This window comes from Felis catus, chromosome A3 (genome assembly GCF_018350175.1).
Source record: "Felis catus isolate Fca126 chromosome A3, F.catus_Fca126_mat1.0, whole genome shotgun sequence".
Lineage (NCBI taxonomy): Eukaryota > Metazoa > Chordata > Mammalia > Carnivora > Felidae > Felis > Felis catus.
Window position 1 is genome coordinate 90,479,557 of NC_058370.1, and position 18,987 is coordinate 90,498,543.

General features: G+C 39.5%; 1 protein-coding gene across 8 annotated transcripts in view; it reads right to left on the reverse strand.

Moving 5' to 3' along the window:
• Positions 1–18,987, reverse strand: part of SLC4A5 (solute carrier family 4 member 5) — a 109,640-nt gene that overhangs the window by 76,108 nt on the left and 14,545 nt on the right. For 7 of the 8 annotated variants that reach the window (XM_045054426.1, XM_045054430.1, XM_045054429.1 and 4 more), the window contains 2 exons: positions 9,663–9,743; positions 3,066–3,260 (listed from right to left, as the gene is read on the reverse strand). In XM_045054426.1, coding sequence (XP_044910361.1) covers positions 3,066–3,260; positions 9,663–9,743 — 276 coding nt within the window. The remainder of the gene's footprint in view (positions 1–3,065; positions 3,261–9,662; positions 9,744–18,987) is intronic. The other variant, XM_045054425.1, reaches the window with a different exon arrangement.

An 18,987-nucleotide genomic window follows, 5' to 3' on the forward strand; every position in this document is an offset into this window, starting at 1 on the left:
GGAAGGCACAGAAATTTGGGGAAAGACATGGACCTTCCCCTGGATGAGGCCAGGGAGGCTAGATTCCACTTTAGCTAATTCTCAAAGAATAGGGTAAATCTGGTTAATGTATAGTTTATGAACACTTTCCATTTATTTATTTATTTATTTATTTATTTTTTTTAATTAACTTGGATTTATTTTTTTCAATATATGAAGTTTATTGTCAAATTGGTTTCCATACAACACCCAGTGCTCATCCCAAAAGGTGACACTTTCCATTTATTAAGACTTTCACTGGTTCACTTGCAAACTTGGATGCTCAATCCTAATTTCCCCTCAAGGTCCTAATGCCAATAACTAAGGATTCTCTTCTAATAGGATTTTTTTGTTTGTTTTTAGAATAGCTCTCATGGCTGGGGAGGGAATGCTGCATATGTTGATAATTCTAGGAGATCCAGGTTTTAAGGTGCCAAAGGACAAGAAGAGAGAGAAAATATAGGCTTCTTTTGGGAGGAGTTTTTTTTTTTTAATGTTTATTTATTTTTGAGAGAGAGAGAGAGAGAGAGAGAGAGAGAGAGAGAGAGCACGAGCATGAGTGGGGGAGGAGAAGAGAGAGAGGGAGACACAGAATTTGGAGCAGGCTCCAGGCTCTGAGCTATCAGCACAGAGCCTGATGCAGGGCTCAAACTCACAGCTGTGAGATCATGACCTGAGCCAAAGTTGGACACTCAACCGACTGAACCACCCAGGTGCCCGTTGTTTTTTTGGGGTTTTTTTTTTTTAAGTAATCTCTGTGCCACCCAATATGGGGCTTGAACTCACAACCCCAAGATCAAGCATTCCTCTACTGACTGAGCCAGCCAGGTGCCCCAGACTTCCTTTGGGAAATAAATTTTAACTTGCTTTCCTACCTGCTCCCCACCCCAAATGGGGCATTTAAGGGCTAGAATGATCATCTTTCTTTCTTTTTCCTTCTTCCTTTCCCCCACCTCTTTCCAAGATGTATCCTTCCAAGGCACAAATTTGTAAGTACACAAAGGCAAGGACGCTAGCCCATTTTAAAGCTGCAAACTCTAAAAGAACCCCAACTGTCTTTGCACCTATGTTGGAAAAACTGTCTCATGAAGTGTTCATGGAGAAGATGCTTTAGAGACAAATATGTGTTCTGTCCCAACCCTTGTTCCTTCCTCACTGGAAATGAGAATAGAAGACCAAATGAAATATGTCCTTGGTCCTAAGGCTTTGGAACAATATAAGGCTCAAATGCCTCACTGGAAAACAGCCTAGCTCTCCTTTCCTGATCATCTGGGGTGGTTTTGATCTTTTAGTGGCCCCAAAGTTATTTAATATCAGGCAAGTATAAGAACTTGTATCAGGTAAGTATAAGAATAACTTTTCACACCCCTCCCACCAGAAGGATTTCAGAAGTTCTTGGTACCAGTGAGGACAGCAAAACCAAACCAATATCCACTAGTAGAGGAAAAAGACTTGGGTTCCTTGCTCTTAAATTGGGTTAATGTGTATTAACTAAACTAATATATATTAAATGCCTACCACATTTACTTACCCACCACAATAACCTACCATGTTATATATTTCTTCCATAACTCAGGAGAGACCCAGAAAATTTGATTTTCAAAGGGGAACCTCATCCCTAAATGTGGGGAAGGTGGTAGGGTTAGAGGAGAATGCCCCATCTAGATCCAACATGGGGAGTGGGAGATCTTCCCAACAGGCTTGCTCTCCTCTGGGTCCCTGATGTTCCTACCCTCTGGGCAGATACATGTGCACACGCATGTGCATGTGTGTTGTGTGTATGTGTGCACATGCATGTTTTAATCAGAGCTCATCTCCTATGCTAGACAGCCGCAAAGGACTTCCATTAACCCATCTGCCACATAGACACATTTAATCTGGAAAAGCCATGGGCCTTAGTAGACTTGGTACAATGAGAGCAGTTGTTCAGGGCAGCTGCAAGGTTGGGGGTGGCTCAGTTGGCTTTTGGGAGCATGAGCGTCAGATCTTTTCCTACAGGGACGCTGAAACACTATTACTGCCTCTGACATTCCTTTGAAGCTTTAGATAGTAAAATAACTCATTTTGCCTTGCTCAAGACAGTGGAAATATATAATAGAGCCCAATGAGATGCTATTTGTTGGGCAGATTTAGGATACGTTGGGGTGAAATCATGTCCCTAGAAACAGTAAAGTCTCAAAAGAGTAAAACATCACAGCTGTGCTCTAAGGATTCCAGACTCTTCACTCCTCTTAAGATTGATATTTTTCTTTCCATGGGGAGGAACAAAATACTGATTTTTATTTTTCTTTAAAAAAAAATTTTTTTAACGTTTATTTATTTTTGGGACAGAGAGAGACAGAGCATGAATGGGGGAGGGGCAGAGAGAGAGGGAGACACAGAATCGGAAGCAGGCTCCAGGCTCTGAGCCATCAGCCCAGAGCCCGATGCGGGGCTAGAACTCACAGACCGTGAGATCGTGACCTGAGCTGAAGTTGGACGCCTAACCGACTGAGCCACCCAGGCGCCCCAAAAATACTGATTTTTAATCAGTCCAGAGCTGATTTCTGCAGCAGCAGAGGAAGGCCTCAGGGGATTTGCTGACCTGGGAGAGAGCTTCCCAGGGGTCTGCAAGCTACCGCGCAGGTGCCTAGACAATTCTCGACCATTCCATCAAGCTCAGGTGAGGAAAGGGAAGAGGTAATTCAGTTTACTGAGCACAGTGCTTCATGCCAAACAGTCATGTTTGTGGTTAGGTTAGTCATGCCATGGCTGTGTGGCCTCCAGGAATTTGGAATTGAGGAAAATGATTCTGAGAATTAACCCATGAAACCAACTTGGGGGGGATCAGAGCAGAAGTCTCAGAGTCACCAGAGAGAGATGGCGCTCAGCCTGACTAAAGGTGCCTCTGAGCAGGGAGGTTGGTCTGCAGTGGCAGCAGGGCAGCAGGTGCTAACAGCCTTGGGGCATCATTAGTCTGCAGAGAATCTTCCGACTTTATCCATCCCGCCACCCAAGCCGCTGCACTCACCAGATGGCTCCCCTGAACACGCCCCTCAAGAACTCACGGGTCCTGCTGACACGATCCACATTGCCATCCCGGCTGCTTCCCCTGCTCCCCGTGCCAGTCAGTTCCTGCTGTGGCTTGTCTGGCTGCAGGCCCCAGCAGACCTTCTGCAGTCCTGAAAGACGTCCTTGCTGATGATCTCTTTTCCTTTGAGGGTAACTGGGGACCGAAAGCCCAATGTGGATGGAACGGCAGTCTGTGGGCAAAGCACAAAAGACAGGGGAGGCAAGAGTTACTGAAAATGGGCATTTCCCTTTAACAGCCTCTAGTTACAAAGAGCTAGGGCCACCAAAGCAAAATGGAAGACATGGGATTCCTGGACAGGGCCCCTGCCCTGAGTCTTGGGTTTGACAGAATCCCATTTCTGAACAACTCAGCAGTTGCTGGAAACAAGACCCTTGGTGCTATAGTTGGAACTCTTGTTAGAATGAGCAGAACTCCCATCACTCTGTTCTTGCTTGTCCAGAATGGCAGTAACCACATAGGCCTTATGACACATGGCCCAGGAGACAGTCCCCCAGTGAGCCACAGATTTAGTCCAAAATACCGATCCCCTCTTTGGGAAAGCTGTATATATTTCCATCAAGGACCATTTATTACTAATAACCAAAAACTACATAAACTGCTTATCAGAAAAGTGAGTTATTATGGATTTCTCAAAGCTGGTTTTATATACCAGAATTTTCAAAAACTAGAATTACCAAGAACTTTAATTTGGAATTCCACTAAGAAGGCTGTTTGCTGTGTAAAGCCCCCACTAGGTCTGTTCACACAAGAGCAGTTGGAATTCTCTCAGCTCTCAGGATGGATATTCTGTTATCAGTTTTTCATCAGTGTTGTTGAATTGGTCAACAGCTTTTAAAATAATCAATAGATGTAGTTGTATAGTTACAGAATAATTGAGCAGATAATACATAAGTACTTAGACTTCCATCTTATCTCTGCCCTACCCCCACTCCACAACAGTTTCCCCTATTATTTTTTTATGGAGGTATAATTGACCTATAACACTGTTCAAGTGTAAAGTGTACAATATACTGATTTGGTACATGTATATATTGCAAAATTACTACCACAATAAGTCTAGTTAACATCCATCATCTTATATAGTTTCATTCTTTTTCTTCTGATGAGAAATTTTAGAATCACTCTCTTGGCAACTTCCAAATATACAGATTGCTAACTATAGTTACCATGCTGTACATTCCATCTCCAGAACTTGTTTATCCTATGGTGGCAGTTTGTACCTTTCACCACTTTCACCCATTTTGTCCACTCCCAAACTCCTGCCTCTGGCAACCACTAATCTGTTCTCTGTTTCTATGAGTTTGGTTCTCACATAGGAATGAGATCGTATAGTATTTGTCTTTCTCTGTCACTGCCAAGACTGATGCCAAAACGCTAACCCCCTATGTGTTCTTCTAGGAGTTCTATGGTTTCAGGTCTTACATCAGTCTTTTATCCATTTTAAGGTGTGTGTGTGTGTATGTGATGTAAAATAGAGATCCAGTTTTATTCTTTTTTTTAAAGCTTTATTTATTTGAGAGAGAGAGAGAGAGAGAGAGAGAGAGAGAGAGAGAACATGTGAGCAGGAGAGGGGCAGAGAAAAAGAGAGAGGGAGAGAGAGAATCCGAAGCAGACTCCACACCATCAGCACAGAGCCTGATGTGGGGCTCAAACTCACGAACCGTGAGATCATGACCTGAGCCAAAATCAAGAGTCAGACACTTAACCGACTGAGCCACCCAGGTGCCCAGATCCAGTCTTATTCTTATGCATGTGGCTGTCCTGTTTTCTCATCAGAAAGACTATCCTTTCCCCATTGTATATTCTGGGCTCCTTTGTCATAAATTAATTGAACTTACAAGTGTGTGTGTGTATATCTGGGTTTTCTATTCTTTTCCATTGATCTATGTGTCTGCTTTTATGCCAATACTATACTGTCTTGATTACTATAGCTTTGTAATATCTTTTGAATCAGGAAGTATGATGCCTCCAGCTTTGTTCTTTTGCAAGGTCACTGTTGGCTATTCAGGGTCTTTCATGGTTCCATACAAATTTAAGAACTATTTATTCTATTTCTGTGTAAAATACCATTGGAATTTTGATAGGGATTGCATTAAATCTGTAGACTGCTTTGGGTAACACAGACACTTTAACAATATTAATTTGTACAATCCATGAGCATGGAATATCTTTCCATTTATTTGTGTCTTCTTCAATTTCTTTGACCAAGGTATTAAAATTTTCAGTGTACAAGTCTTTTCCCTCCCTTGTTAAGTTTATTTATTCCTATGTATTTTATTCTTTTTGTTGCAAATGTAAATAGAATTGTTTTCTTAATTTCTCTTTTTGATAGTTCATTATTCATATATAGAAATATATATGTATTTATTTTTGTATATTGGTTTTGTATCCTGCAAATTTACTGAAATTGTTTTTTAGTTCTAACAGTTTTTTGGTGGAGTCTTTTGGGTTTTCCATATATAATATCATGTCATCTGCAAGTAGAGATGGTTTTACTTCTTCCTTTCTGATTTGAATGCCTTTTATTTCTTTTTCTTGACTAATTGCTCTGGCTAAGACTTCCAGTACAATATTGAATAAAAGTGCAAGAGTGGGCATCTTGACCTTGTCCCTGATCTTAGAGGAAAAGCTTTCAGCTTTTCATTGTTGAGTATGATAGCTGTAGGCTTGTCATATATGGACTTTGTTATGTTGAGGTACATTCCCTCTATACTCAGTTTGTTGAGATTTTTGATAATGAATGGATGTTGGATTTTGTTAAATATATTTTCTACATCTATTGAGATAATCTTATGATTTTTATCCTTCATTTTGTTAGTGGGGTATATCACATTGATTGATCTGTAGATGTTGAACCATCCTTGTATTCCTGAAATAAATCCTACTTGATCATGGTGTAGGATCCTTTTAATGTATTGTTGAATTTGGTTTCCCAATATTTTGTTGAGGATTTTTGCACCTATGTTCATCAGAGATATTGGCATGTAATTTTCTTTTCTTGTAGTGTCATAGTTTTGGTATTAGAGTAATGCTAGCATCATAAAATGAATTTGAAAGTGTTCCCTTCTGGGGGTGCCTGGGTGGCTCAGTCAGTTAAGCATCCAACATCAGCTCAGGTCATGATCTTGTGGTTCATGGGTTCGAGCCCTGTATCAGGCTGTGTGCTGACAGCTCAGAGCCTGGAGCCTATTTCAGGCTCTGTGTCTCCCTTTCTCTTTGCCCCTTCCCTGCTCGCTCTCTCTCTCTCTCTCTCTCTCTCTCTCAAAAACAAACATTGTAAAAAAAAGAGTGTTCTCCTCTCTTCTATTTTTTGGAAGAGTTTGAGAAGGATTACTATTAATTCTTATTTAAATGTTTGACACAATTCACCAGTGAAGCCATCTGTTCCTGAATTTTTGTTTGTTGGGAGGTTTTTGATTACTGATTCAAATTCCTTGCTAGTAATTGGTCTATTCAGGTTTTCTGTTTCTTCATTATTCAGTTTTGGTAAGTTGTATCTTTAGGGATTTATCTATTTCTTCTAAGTTGTCCAAACTATTGGCATATAATTGTTCATAGTAGTCTCTTCTGATTTTTTATATCTGTTTTCAGTTGTAATGTGTTTTCTTTCATTTCTAATTTCATTTATTAGAGTTTTCTCTTTTTTTCCTCCCTTAGTAAGTTTAGCTAAAGATTTGCTTATTTTATCATTTCAAAAACCAGTTCTTAGTTTCATTGATCATTTCTATTGTCTTTTTAGTCTCTATTTTACCTATTTCTGTTCTGATCTTTGTTATATCCTCCCTCCACTAACTTTGGGCTTAGTTTGTTTTTCTTTTTCTAGTTCCTTAAGGTATAAAGTTAGGTTGTTTACTTGGGCTCTTTCTTTTTTCTTAATGTAGGCATTTATTGCTATGAATAGATTCCCCTATTATGAACAATTTGCATTAGTGTGGTACATTTGTTACAATTAATAAACCAATATTGATACACTATGATTAACTATAGTCTATAGTTTACAATAAGGTTCACTCTTAGTGTTATATAGTTTTATGAGTTTTGACAAATGCATAATGATGGGCATCTACCATTACAGTATCATACAGCATAGTTTCACCATCCTAAAAATTCCCTGTACTTCACGTATTCATCTCTCCCCTCCCTGAGTTCTAAAGCTACTTTTCTCTTTTGGGCCTTTACACTTTGTTCTCTTTTTTCTTCTTTTTGAAGAGAAATGAGAATGGGTGGGGTAAATGAGTGGGAAGATCTTTTTCTCTTCCTATGTGAACTGTAGCAAAAATGTTCGAGAACCACTGGTTTAGGACAAGTTTGAGTCTGGAATTCCCTGGTGACAATTTTCCAAAGAGCAGGCTGGCCAAAAAAAAAAAATTATTATAATTACAGTGGTTCCACCTTATCCACAGGGGATATGTTCTAAGATCCCCAGTGGATGCCTGAAACTGCAGATAGCACTGAACTCTATATATATATACCATGTTTTTTCCTACACATACATACCTATGATAAAGTTTAATTTATAAATTAGACACAGTAAGAAATTAACAAATAAATTATAGAATAGAATAATTGTAACAAAATTTTATAATTAAAGTGTTGTGAATATGGTCTCTCTCTCTCTCTCTCTCTCTCAAGATATCTTATTGTACGTATTCACCTTTCTTCTTGTGATGATGTGAGGTGATAAAATGCTTACATGATGAGATGAAGTAACATGAATGACATAGGCATTGTGATATAGCTACTATTGACCTGATGATGTGTCAGAAAGAGAATCATCTGCTTCCAGACCATGCTTGACTACTGATAACTGAAGCTGAAGAAAGTGAAATCACAGGTAAGGGGACTACTCTATTTTTGAAGCCCAAGGATGGCAACTGAGAGTTGAAAGCTACTGCAGAATAGGAAATTAGAATTTGTGTTCTTACATCAAGATTTGCATTAACTTGATTTTATTTTCCTTGGAAGGGAGGCCTGTCTCTTGGCTCAAACTCCTGAAATGCAGATACAAAGGTTTGGGTATTCAATGGCTGCAGCTATCACATAGAAACCACATCAAGCTGAATCTTGGAGAAGTATATCTAAGCCTTTTAGAGATATGTTGAGTGTCTACCCTGGTGAAAAGACTCTATGAGTCATTCCTAGGCACAGGAAAATGAGGTTAACTGGATTTCAGTGTCTAAATCTATTTAGAGCCCGACTCCTGCCCCAGCTCACTTCACTGCTCACTCTTCTGAACCTCCAGTCTTTCTTGGCTGTACCCAGGAATGTGAGGTGGAGATTTTTATGAAGTATAGCCTTGCTTTCTAGTGGATCAGTATCAGAATGAATGGTGCTCCTCCTTTCTTCTCTCTTCTCCCTCTAGCATGGTGTGATTTCTCTTGCTCTATTCTACATTTCTTAAGCAATCTGTAATTTGAGTAAGCCATAGACACCAAAATTTAGAGGTAAGTAGTTTTACTCTAAGGGCGTAGCAGATGAGTTCCTATTCTCCACCCTTGAGACCAGGAACAGCTGGTATACCAGAAAGGCCTCTGCCCAAGAGTCAGCTTCCCTGGGTGCTCCCTGGCTTGTTCTATACTTGCTCTATGACCATAGATATCTGCCTCTCTAGGACTCATTATCCTCACCTGTAATGTGGGAATAAAATCCTTTCTCTAGTGTCTGGGCAAGGTTTTTGAGAAGATAGAATGGGATGACATGGGAAAATGATTATGAAAATGGTTAGGGCTATACACATGAAGAATATACTTATTAAAGAAATCAGGGGAGATGGCTGTCAGGAAGATATTTTACTTTCTGTCCTGGATCTAACTTGTCCCATTTCTTCCTGGCTCTTATCATAATCGTCAGAGTGTGGCTGTGTAGCTGGTGAACTGTGGAGAATAGTTAGCCCTCCCCCAAGCTCCCTCCTTCACAATGGAGAACCTCTCCACTGACTGTGAACACCTTGCAGTTTGGCTCAGGACAATGCCAAGTTCTCCTAGGAACTCTTCAGCTGCATTCTTCTCTATCTACAGCCCCAGAATCGCTCTACACATTCTGAAGCTCAACAAAGCATCCAGCTAGACAGTGAGATTAGCGTTTCCCTCCAAGTGGGGCTGGAACAGTGGTGGGGCAGTAGCCTGTCTGGTTGCCTCTTCATAAGCCCTGTGGTTGCTTTTCTGTAGAGTGTAGGAAGTAAGGGTCTTTGAGTCAGCATTTTAGAACAACAGATATCCCCACTCAACATCCTCTTGCACTGGTTTTAACTGAGCTGCCATTTTTAGAATCTATGAAATACTGGCATCTTGTATGGTTTGTACATCTTGTAAAATTAGGTAAGTTTAATTTTGTGTCAGGGGTGCTGTGCCCTAATCCATAGAAACAAAGTGCCAGTCTCCAGTGTTCAGTCTGACCATATGGTCCCTTTAAGACACAGTGAAGGCTGGTCCCATTAGATCCAGAGAAGACACCGTGGGTGGGTAAGGGAAAGGAACCAGCTCTCTAGATTCCCCTGCTGGAGGGGTGTTATAAGGATAAAGAAATTGTCAGACCTCCTAGGATTTGCATCAAGTTCTCAAGGTGACCTTACCTTCCTGATCCTGACATCTCCTCCTGTAGTTAGTAGGGTCCAGCTTCCCTACCCCAGCCTTCTCTTCTTCCACCTTCATAACTATAAAGTAAAAGATGAACACAGCCTCAAAATGTATGACACAAAAAGGTAGGATTTCAAGGAGAAATGGTCAAGTCCATTCATAAACAAATTGAAAAAGCTCAAATATCTATCTCTAACAAATAGAGAACACACCTCTTTTTCAAGTACAAATGGAACATTTAAAGAGAGCATATATGCTAGGTCACAGGGAAAGCCTTAGTAAATTTCAAAGAATCTGTATCATACTTCTACAGTAAGAATATATACATATACATACATATATATATATATATATATACACACACACACACACACACATACATACATACATACATATATATACACATCTAAGCTTGGAAACTAAAAGTAATTTATAATCATGGGTTTAATAGGAAACCACAATGGAAATTATTAGATATTTAGAACTCATAATTACAACTACTAAATATTAAAACTTATGGGGTGCAACATACTTAGAGGAAACAAAGAAGGAAGGAGAGAAGAGAAAGAAAAAGGAGTGATGGAGGCAGGGAGGAAAAAACAAGGAAAAGAAATGTGATAAGCATTCAACTAAAGAACCTAGGGGAAAATAAAGAGAAAACCCAAAGAAAGTAGAAAAATATAAATATAAAACCAAAAAAATAATGAAATAGAAAACAAGATTAGAGATGGCTAATAAGTCCAAAGGCAATTATTTCAAAAGACTATTAAAATAGGCAAATTATATAAAAGTAATCATGAAGATAAATTTGTAAGTAAACAATATTAGGAATGAAAAAGAGATATAACTAAAAATATAGTGCAGAATTTAAAAATTAAAAGTGAATGTCATGAAAAACTTTATGCCAATACATTTTAACTTTGATAATAATAATAATTAACATTTCAGTGTGTCAGGAACTGTTTTAAATGCTTTGCATTTATGACTGCATGCATGACTTCATTGAGTCTTCTCAACAATCTTATAAGTAACATTATTTTTTAAAGTTTATTTATTTATTTTGAGAGAGAGAGAGAATCCCAAGCAGGCTGGGCACTGTCAGTGCAGAGCCCAACGTGGGGCTAGATCTCACAAACCATGAGATCATGACCTGAGCTGAAATCAAGAGTCACTTGAAATCAAGACGCTTGAACAACTGAGCCACCCAGGCACCCCGGAGATAAGTAACATTATTATTCCCATTTTACAGATGAGAAAACTGAGGCACAGAGAGCTTAATTGACTGCCGAAACGGAGGAACAGATATTCAAACCCAGACAATCTTTTTCTGGAATTAAATCTCTTAGCCATGGGATTCCTAGGCGGCTCAGTTGGTTAAGTGACCAACTCTTGATTTTGGCTCAAGTCATGAACTCACAGTTCATGAGTTCAAGCCCCATATGGGGCTCTGTGCTGACAGCAAGGAGCCTTTTTGAGATTTTCTCTCTCACTCTCTGCCCCTCCCCTGCTCATGTGTGTGCTCCCTCTCTCTTTCTCAAAATAAATAAACTTAAAAAAATAAGCTCTTAGCCACAAGGCTGATAAATGGATATTTTACTAGAAAAATAATAGAAATGATCAAAATTGACTTTAAAATAATTAGAAAACCTTGATTAACCAATAACCATTAACCGAAATGTTTATGGGAAAGGCATTACAGACAGCCTTTCCCATATCCCATGAATAATTATTGAAGCTGGATTATAGGTACAAAAGGATCATCATTTTTTTCTATTTTTGTTATGTCTGAAATTTTCTCTATAGTGAAAAGAAAAATAAATACCAGGATCAGATAGTTTTTAAAAAATGTTTTATCTGAACCTTCAAGAATTAGATAGTCTCTAACTGATACAAAATGGTTCTCAAAAGTAGAAAAAAAGGAAATCAGAGGCAGTATAAACATCTGAAGACCAGGATACAAGGTAGGCCTAAAAGCAGGAAAGTTAGTTGTAAATCTTCATAAGGAGTCAATTAAACACTCAGATCTCTCTCTCCTAGGAGTTTCCTAGATGTCTCCCCCTCACCACCCCCTACCCCATTCCAGAATATGGAGGGGTTAAACCTGAAGGCCTTTGGATAACTAAGGGCATTGAGGCATGGGGACACGATTTAAGCAAAGGCAGTTAGCCACTCAGTCCTCTGCCTAGTTGGCTCCTAGAACACTAATGAAACTTACACCCTCCAGGTGGGAGACTGGAGGACTTACAGATCCTGACATTTTGGGGATCTCTAACAAATGGTGAGGGCTCACCATCTTGGGTTTATCATTCAATAATTCCAGCTTGTCAAACAGCTGCTTGGTAGCTCCACTCCAGAATGATGGCCAGCCAAGAATCACCAGAATGACAGAGACCAAAACAAACAGAAAAAGAGGAAGTCCAAGGAAACAGGAGCAAAGTAGACAGCCAAAGAAGTATTTAAAAAGCATACAATTCACATCTTCAAGCAGACTAGAAAAGACACTGTGTCCATGACAAAAAGAAAAGTAGAATGCTATAAACCTGGAACTTTTAAAGAATAAGAAAGAACTCTTCAAAATTAAAGATACGTTAGAAGAAAATTTTCAGTAAAAGAGTTGGAACATAAAGGTGAAAGAAATATGTGAGATAATAGAACACAAATACAAATAATTTTTTAAGTAATAGGAAAAAGACAAGGAAATCAGAGGATCAGTCCAGGTATCTAATATCAAGTTCTCAAAAGAGAGGTAAGAAAAAATAATAGAGGGGAAATTATCAAGGAAATGACATGAGATTTGAATTTCCTGGCTGAAAGAAATTGCTGAGAGCCCAGAAAAAGGAATTTAAAACAAAATCGACTCCAAGTCACATCACTGTGAAGTGTAAGAATATCACATATAAAAAGAAGACCTTTAAAACCTTCTGGAAGAAGAAAATAAGCCACCTACAAAGAATTAGACATGAGAACTGGCATCAGACATGGTGGAAGCTATTAGACAATAGAGTTATGCCTCCAAAAGTGAGAAAAAAGTTGTTAGTAGTATTCCAGTCCTAACCAAAATATCCACTGTGAAGGTAGAAAAGGGGCATGTTTAGACAAGAAATGTCTTAAAATTTTACTTCTTATGCACTTCTTTTCAGGAAGCAATTGAAGGAAGAACTCCAGCAAGATGGAGGAACACCTAGGAAAGGAGTATGGCATATAGAAAATGGGATCCACCACAAAAGATGGGCACAGGAGGCCCCAGGAAGAAGCTGTGTAGCAGTCCAGAGAGCAATGGGTTCATCTTAGACCAGGCTCTGCACAGGCTGTGCAAGAAAAGCCTGGAACAATCATCTGGGTGTGTTTCACTGTTTTCAGAGGGTACCGAGATTCTATCAAGAATAAAGAGTCAAGGGGCAATTGGGTGGCTCAGTCAGTTAAGCACTGGACTCTGGATTTCGGCTCAGGTCATGATCTCATGGTTTGTAAACTCAAGCCTGCCTCAGGCTCCACACTGACAGCTGGAATACTGCTTAGGATTCTCACTCTCCTCTCTCTACCCCTCCCCTGCATGCATGTGCACACTCCCTCCCCCTCCGCCCCCCACCTCTCTCAAAATAAGCAAATAAAACTTTAAAAAAAAGAAGAAAAAAAGTCAATGGGGTGACTGGGTGGCTCAGTCACTTAAGCATGTGACTTGATTTTGGCTCAGGTCATGATCTCATGAACCATTCACGAGTTCAAGCCCTGCCTTGGGCTACACATTGATAGTGTGGAGCCTACCTGAGATTCTCTCTCTCCCTCTCTCTCTCTCTGCCCCTCCCTCCCTCTCTCAAAATAAATAAACATTTAAAAAATGAATAAAGAGTTATGAAAGGAAAAATAATCACTAAACACTATGTAACTCAAATGTCAGAATATTTATACAGTCATAATAAAAATGAATATTAATTTAAGCAAAAACTATGATAGGTATTCCACCAATGTGCAGTATTATACTTCTTGCTGTTTGTGGCTGGTGTTCATTCTTAGTAGTCATGTATCCATTCTGATTGGTCAGTGTCAATACCATATGAGTTGTTAAATATTTTTAATACCTACATTGGAAGTAACTATTTGAAGAGATGAGGAGATTTCAGGGTAAAGAGAGGTTGTAAGACATAGAGGACATTGCTAACCTTTTGTCTGATGTCCATCCCCCGTTCTTCTCTGATTTTATTCAGGGCAGCAGTGCAGCTGACTAAAAACAATCACTTCCCCCAGATGCCCCTCAGCAATCTCTATCTAAAGAGATTTAGGAGAAAGAACCTAGGAAGATTCCCTTCCTGGATGAAGCCTCTGCAGAAGAAAGCCCCTTCGTTTTTCCTTCTTCTTCCTTCCTGGAGAGGGTTGTGAGATTTAACAAATAGAGTTTTTCCCAGTTAAATATGAATTTTGTATACACAGTCAATAATTTTTAGTATAAGTATGTCCCAAGTAATATTTGGGCAAACTATTTTATCTGGCAAACCATTTCCCTCTATTTCTGGAGCATAGACATGATGCCTGGAAGTGCAGTAGCCATCTTGTCATCATGAGAATGAAGGCCACATGCTAATTATGGATACAAGGAGAAGAAGGATCTTGAATCCTTAATGTCTTTGCTGAGCCATTCTATAGCACTGGACAGCCCACACTTGGGCTTCTTGATATGGGGAACAGTTAAACCACTTCCTGTTTAAATACTATACTTTTCTGTTTCTCAAAACCACACCTGGGTCATAGGGCAAAAGACTCTGGGACAGTATTTACTGGGCATATAAGATTGGGTTCTGTTAGTAAGGAGAACAGAGAGAATGGGCACTGAGTGGTTGTGTAACAGTGTCTGCTACACTTCCTAACATCCATCCTCTCCTTGTCTTGCCTATTTTTTTTTTTCAGGTAGAGACACCGGGCTCTTCATTGCTGTAGACACCTTCCCCAACTCCAGGCATGAATTGTGATCTATCTAAATTACTCATGGTGATCATATGGCCTTTGACCAGTAACTGATCTTAGGAGTAGTCATGTAATCCTATCAAGTGAGTGAGATTTAAATGAAAGTCCACTGGGTAGAGCTTGCAGAAAAGCTTTTATTTTCCTAATAAAAAGTAACAAACACCTCTGGAATGCACATTTGGCCAATTACCTCCTCCATTTTCCTGCATAGACCTCAGACATGGGACTTCTACATGAAGGAGCCCTCTTGCACCAATGATGTGATGGGTATGAGAGCAACGGCTCAGGCTGAGGACAAAGCAGAAAGCTAGAGCAAATCTTCCTTCCTGATAATGTCACTGAGCTCCAGACCACTTATCTCTGGGCTTCCTATTACATGAAAAAAAAAAAAATCTACTTTGTTTATTTAAATTGCTAGCAAAAAAAAAAAAAAAAAAAAGAAAGGGCGCAGTCGGTTAAGCGTCCGACTTCAGCCAGGTCACGATCTCGCGGTCCGGGAGTTCGAGCCCCGCGTCAGGCTCTGGGCTGATGGCTCAGAGCCTGGAGCCTGTTTCCGATTCTGTGTCTCCCTCTCTCTCTGCCCCTCCCCCGTTCATGCTCTGTCTCTCTCTGTCCCAAAAATAAATAAACGTTGAAAAAAAATTTTTTTTTAAATAAATAAATAAATAAATAAATAAATTGCTAGCCAAATTTTATGTTACTTTTAGCTAAAGACCTTCCCAACTGATACATAATGGAATACTATGGGGAGATCAAATGAATTAACTAGATCCTGTGTATTAACATTCATACATCTCAAAAACATAAGGAATTTTTTTAAAAAGAAGTTTGTAAAGAGATATAAACAAAATGGCATTATTTATATAAAACTTGAAAACATTGTTTTACATTTTACTGTTCATTGCTACACTGTAAGTAAAAGCATAAAATCATGCAGAGGAATGAGACACACTAACTTCGGTTACTTCTGGGGAGAGGTAAGGTTTAATATTGATGTTTTAGCTGTATCTTTGATATTTTGGATAGCTATAGAGAGATATAAGGCAAATATGATAAAATGTGAACATCTGTTAATTCTGGACAGTGATATGTGAATGTCTTATGTTTACAAGTTTGAAATATTTTATTTAAAACTATTAAATGAGTTTTTTTTAAAAGAAATAAGAGAAATCCCCAACACTATGACATAACAGTCTCAAATAAAATGGGCCAACTGAGAACCTTGCAGAAAGAATGACTAAAGAATATCACACCTTGATATGTTATTATGAAATTTTAGAACACTAGATGAATGTGAAGAAAAAAGAAATCCTAAAAACTTCTAGAGTGAAAGAAACAGGAACAGGCCACCTGTAAATGAATAAAAATAAGACCATTAGAAGATTTCTTATCAGCAACTTGGATAACTGAAGATGATGGAGCAACGCCTCCAAAATTCTGAGGGAGAATGGTTTCCAAACCTAGCATTCTCTACTCAGCCAGTCAAGACAGAGTGTAGAAGACATTTTCAGACTCAGCAATGATTTCAGCAAGAAATCATTTTACTTTGGGGCGCCTGGGTGGCTCAGTCGGTTAAGCGGCCGACTTCGGCTCAGGTCACGATCTCACCATCCGTGAGTTTGAGCCCCGCGCAGGTCACGATCTCACCATCCGTGAGTTTGAGCCCCGCGTCGGGCTCTGTGCTGACAGCTCAGAGCCTGGAGCCCGTTTCCGATTCTGTGTCTCCCTCTCTCTCTGCGCCTCCCCCACTCATGCTCTGTCTCTGTCTCAAAAATAAATAAAACGCTAAAAAAAAATAAAAAAAAGAAAACATTTTACTTCAGTCTCATAACTTCCTGGGCAGTTATTTAAGTATGTTACCACCAGGGACCAAGAAGGGGAAGACAATGGGATTCAGGAGAGGGGTCCAACCAGAAGACTAATGACAGCTGTGCCACAGCCCCAGTCAGTCCTCAGAAGAGCTAAAGATGAGGTTTCAGAAGGAGCCACTCAAGGAAAAGATGAAATGCCAGAGATTTGATACACTCCTTGAGAATCTGGAACAATTTAAGACAGCGACAAAGACAGAAAATGCCAAGAAAGGCAACTGGAAACACCAGGAAAAAAATTAAAACCGCAAGAAATAAAATGTGATTATGGTACATGGTCATAGGAGTATAAACACTGATTTTTTAATTAACTAAAACCGATGATATATGTACACTGAGAGAATGAAGAAGAGATGGGTGTGGTATAAGATAATTAAATATTCACCTGTGGATGGCTACTATCCAACTCTGATAAATTGCAGGAGATACATATATATAAACCATGTGTATAATTATTAGCGGGCATAGTCAACAGAAAAAGCTAAAAGAATTCCAAGTGATCATCTTTGGGAAGTGGAACAGTGGAGTGTGTAAGAAGCTGGAATGGAGTTTTTCTTGCTTTCTATTATAATCTCTTACATGTGTTACTTGATTTTTTAAATATGGGTATATATTATTTTTATTTTAAATATTTTAAGGCAAATAATTTAATATGGCATGTGTACTCCTCATTCATGCCATAATTGTATCCCCCTGAAAATCCATGGTTAAGTCCGTTTGCTCAAAGTGAATCATGTTTAAAATATTTAGGAGAACTATAAAACAAAGAATCTTTAAGAAAGTGGTTCACAGTAGTTCTCAAACTTAAGCATGTATCGGTCACCTGGAAGGCTGGTTAAAACCTAGATTTCTGGGCTCCACCCAGTGTTACTGATTCAGTGGATCTGGCGTGTAGACTAAAGGTTTGCATTTCCAACAAGTTGATGCTGAAGCTGCTGATCCAGGGGCCACACCTTGAGAACCACTGTTTAAAAAGACAACAACTCCCATTTATAGTTTCTATTAAACTGAATCACCATACACGGAGTTTGCTTCACATGAGCCTCACATACATAACAAGATTACATCTTTGCATCCAAGCCGGGTATTGTGTACTGGTAAGCTTAGCATGGACGCACTGGTAGCTCCGATTGGTTGGTGATTTTTTGAGAATTTATATCTTCCTCGACCCTCATAGCATGAGGAGTAGAGAAGATGAGTAACAGATCCTCTCTCTTTAACAAATAGAACCTGCCTCCAAATCTATTAGGTGGGAAGATTCCACCTTTCCCCAATCACAAACAGGAAAGGCCATGTGACCCAGCCAGGCCAATCAAATACTCCCCTTTCCCCCATCACAGAGAGATTGGTTGCATGCTGATCCCATGCCCAACGCTGGGCCAATCATAATTCTTCCTAGGACATTTCCACTTGGTCCATCCAAAAACTAACTGTTCTGGCTCTGGCTCTGGCTCTGGCTCTGGCTCTGGCTCTGGAGCTGGTGTTGTGAAGCTGACAAGCTTGGGTGCTACTATCTTGCTTGCCACATGGAGGAAAGCATCCAAGAAAAGTGGAGAAACAGTATCAGAAGTACTGATAACATTGTAACTCCCAGAGTCAGTGGATTTTGAACCGGCCTGACTAATACAAATGAAAGAGGCTTTTCCAGCATGGTTTAAAAACATATTCTTTCATATTTGAAGTACTATGGGTTCTCAGATTGGAAACCAAACAAAAGTGAATGCAAAATGGCAATATGGATGTGAGCAGGTGAAAACTTTACACAACTATGGAAGCATGGAGATGTAATGTAGTTCATATTCAAGTAGATGCACGTCTCCCAGCTCTGCACTAGTTGAAACCATTCTTTCCCCACCTCCTCTGTGCTGGTTCCTACCTCCTCACAACTTGAGAGAAGCTCCCTTCCAGGAGTATGCAGAAGTAGGAGAAGAACCCAGGCTGCCCCTGATCATCTTCAAAGGGAACCATTCATTTGAAACAAATCAGGCAGCATGTTGGCCATATGCAAAGTGTTTAAATAAACTACTACTCTAATCAGCAGCAGCAATGGCTCACCAGAAAAATTTCCAAAAGTGACCTAACCCTTGAAACAGAATTTCTATCTCCGCATTTTATATAATCCATATTAATTGAATGCTTTCATAATCTCATTTAATCCAGACTAAAATTCAGTGAGGTGCATAATTTTCACCCTCATTTTACAGATAAAGAAATGGAGATTCAGAGAATTAAGTAATTTTTTTTCCTGTGTCACAGGGCCAGGCATGGTGAAGCTATAATTGAAATTCGCTTCTCTTTGATTCCCCAACCCAAGGAAGGAAGGAAGGCAGGGAAAGAGAAAGGGAGGGAGAAAATGGAGGGAGAGAGGGGGTAGGAGAGGAAAGAAAGAAGTCAAGACATGAGAGATAAGGGGAGTCTGGAAGAGGCCATCAACTTCTGAGTTCTAGGCCTTTCCAGATGGCTAGCTGAATTCCCATCTGCAAGACCTCCCAAA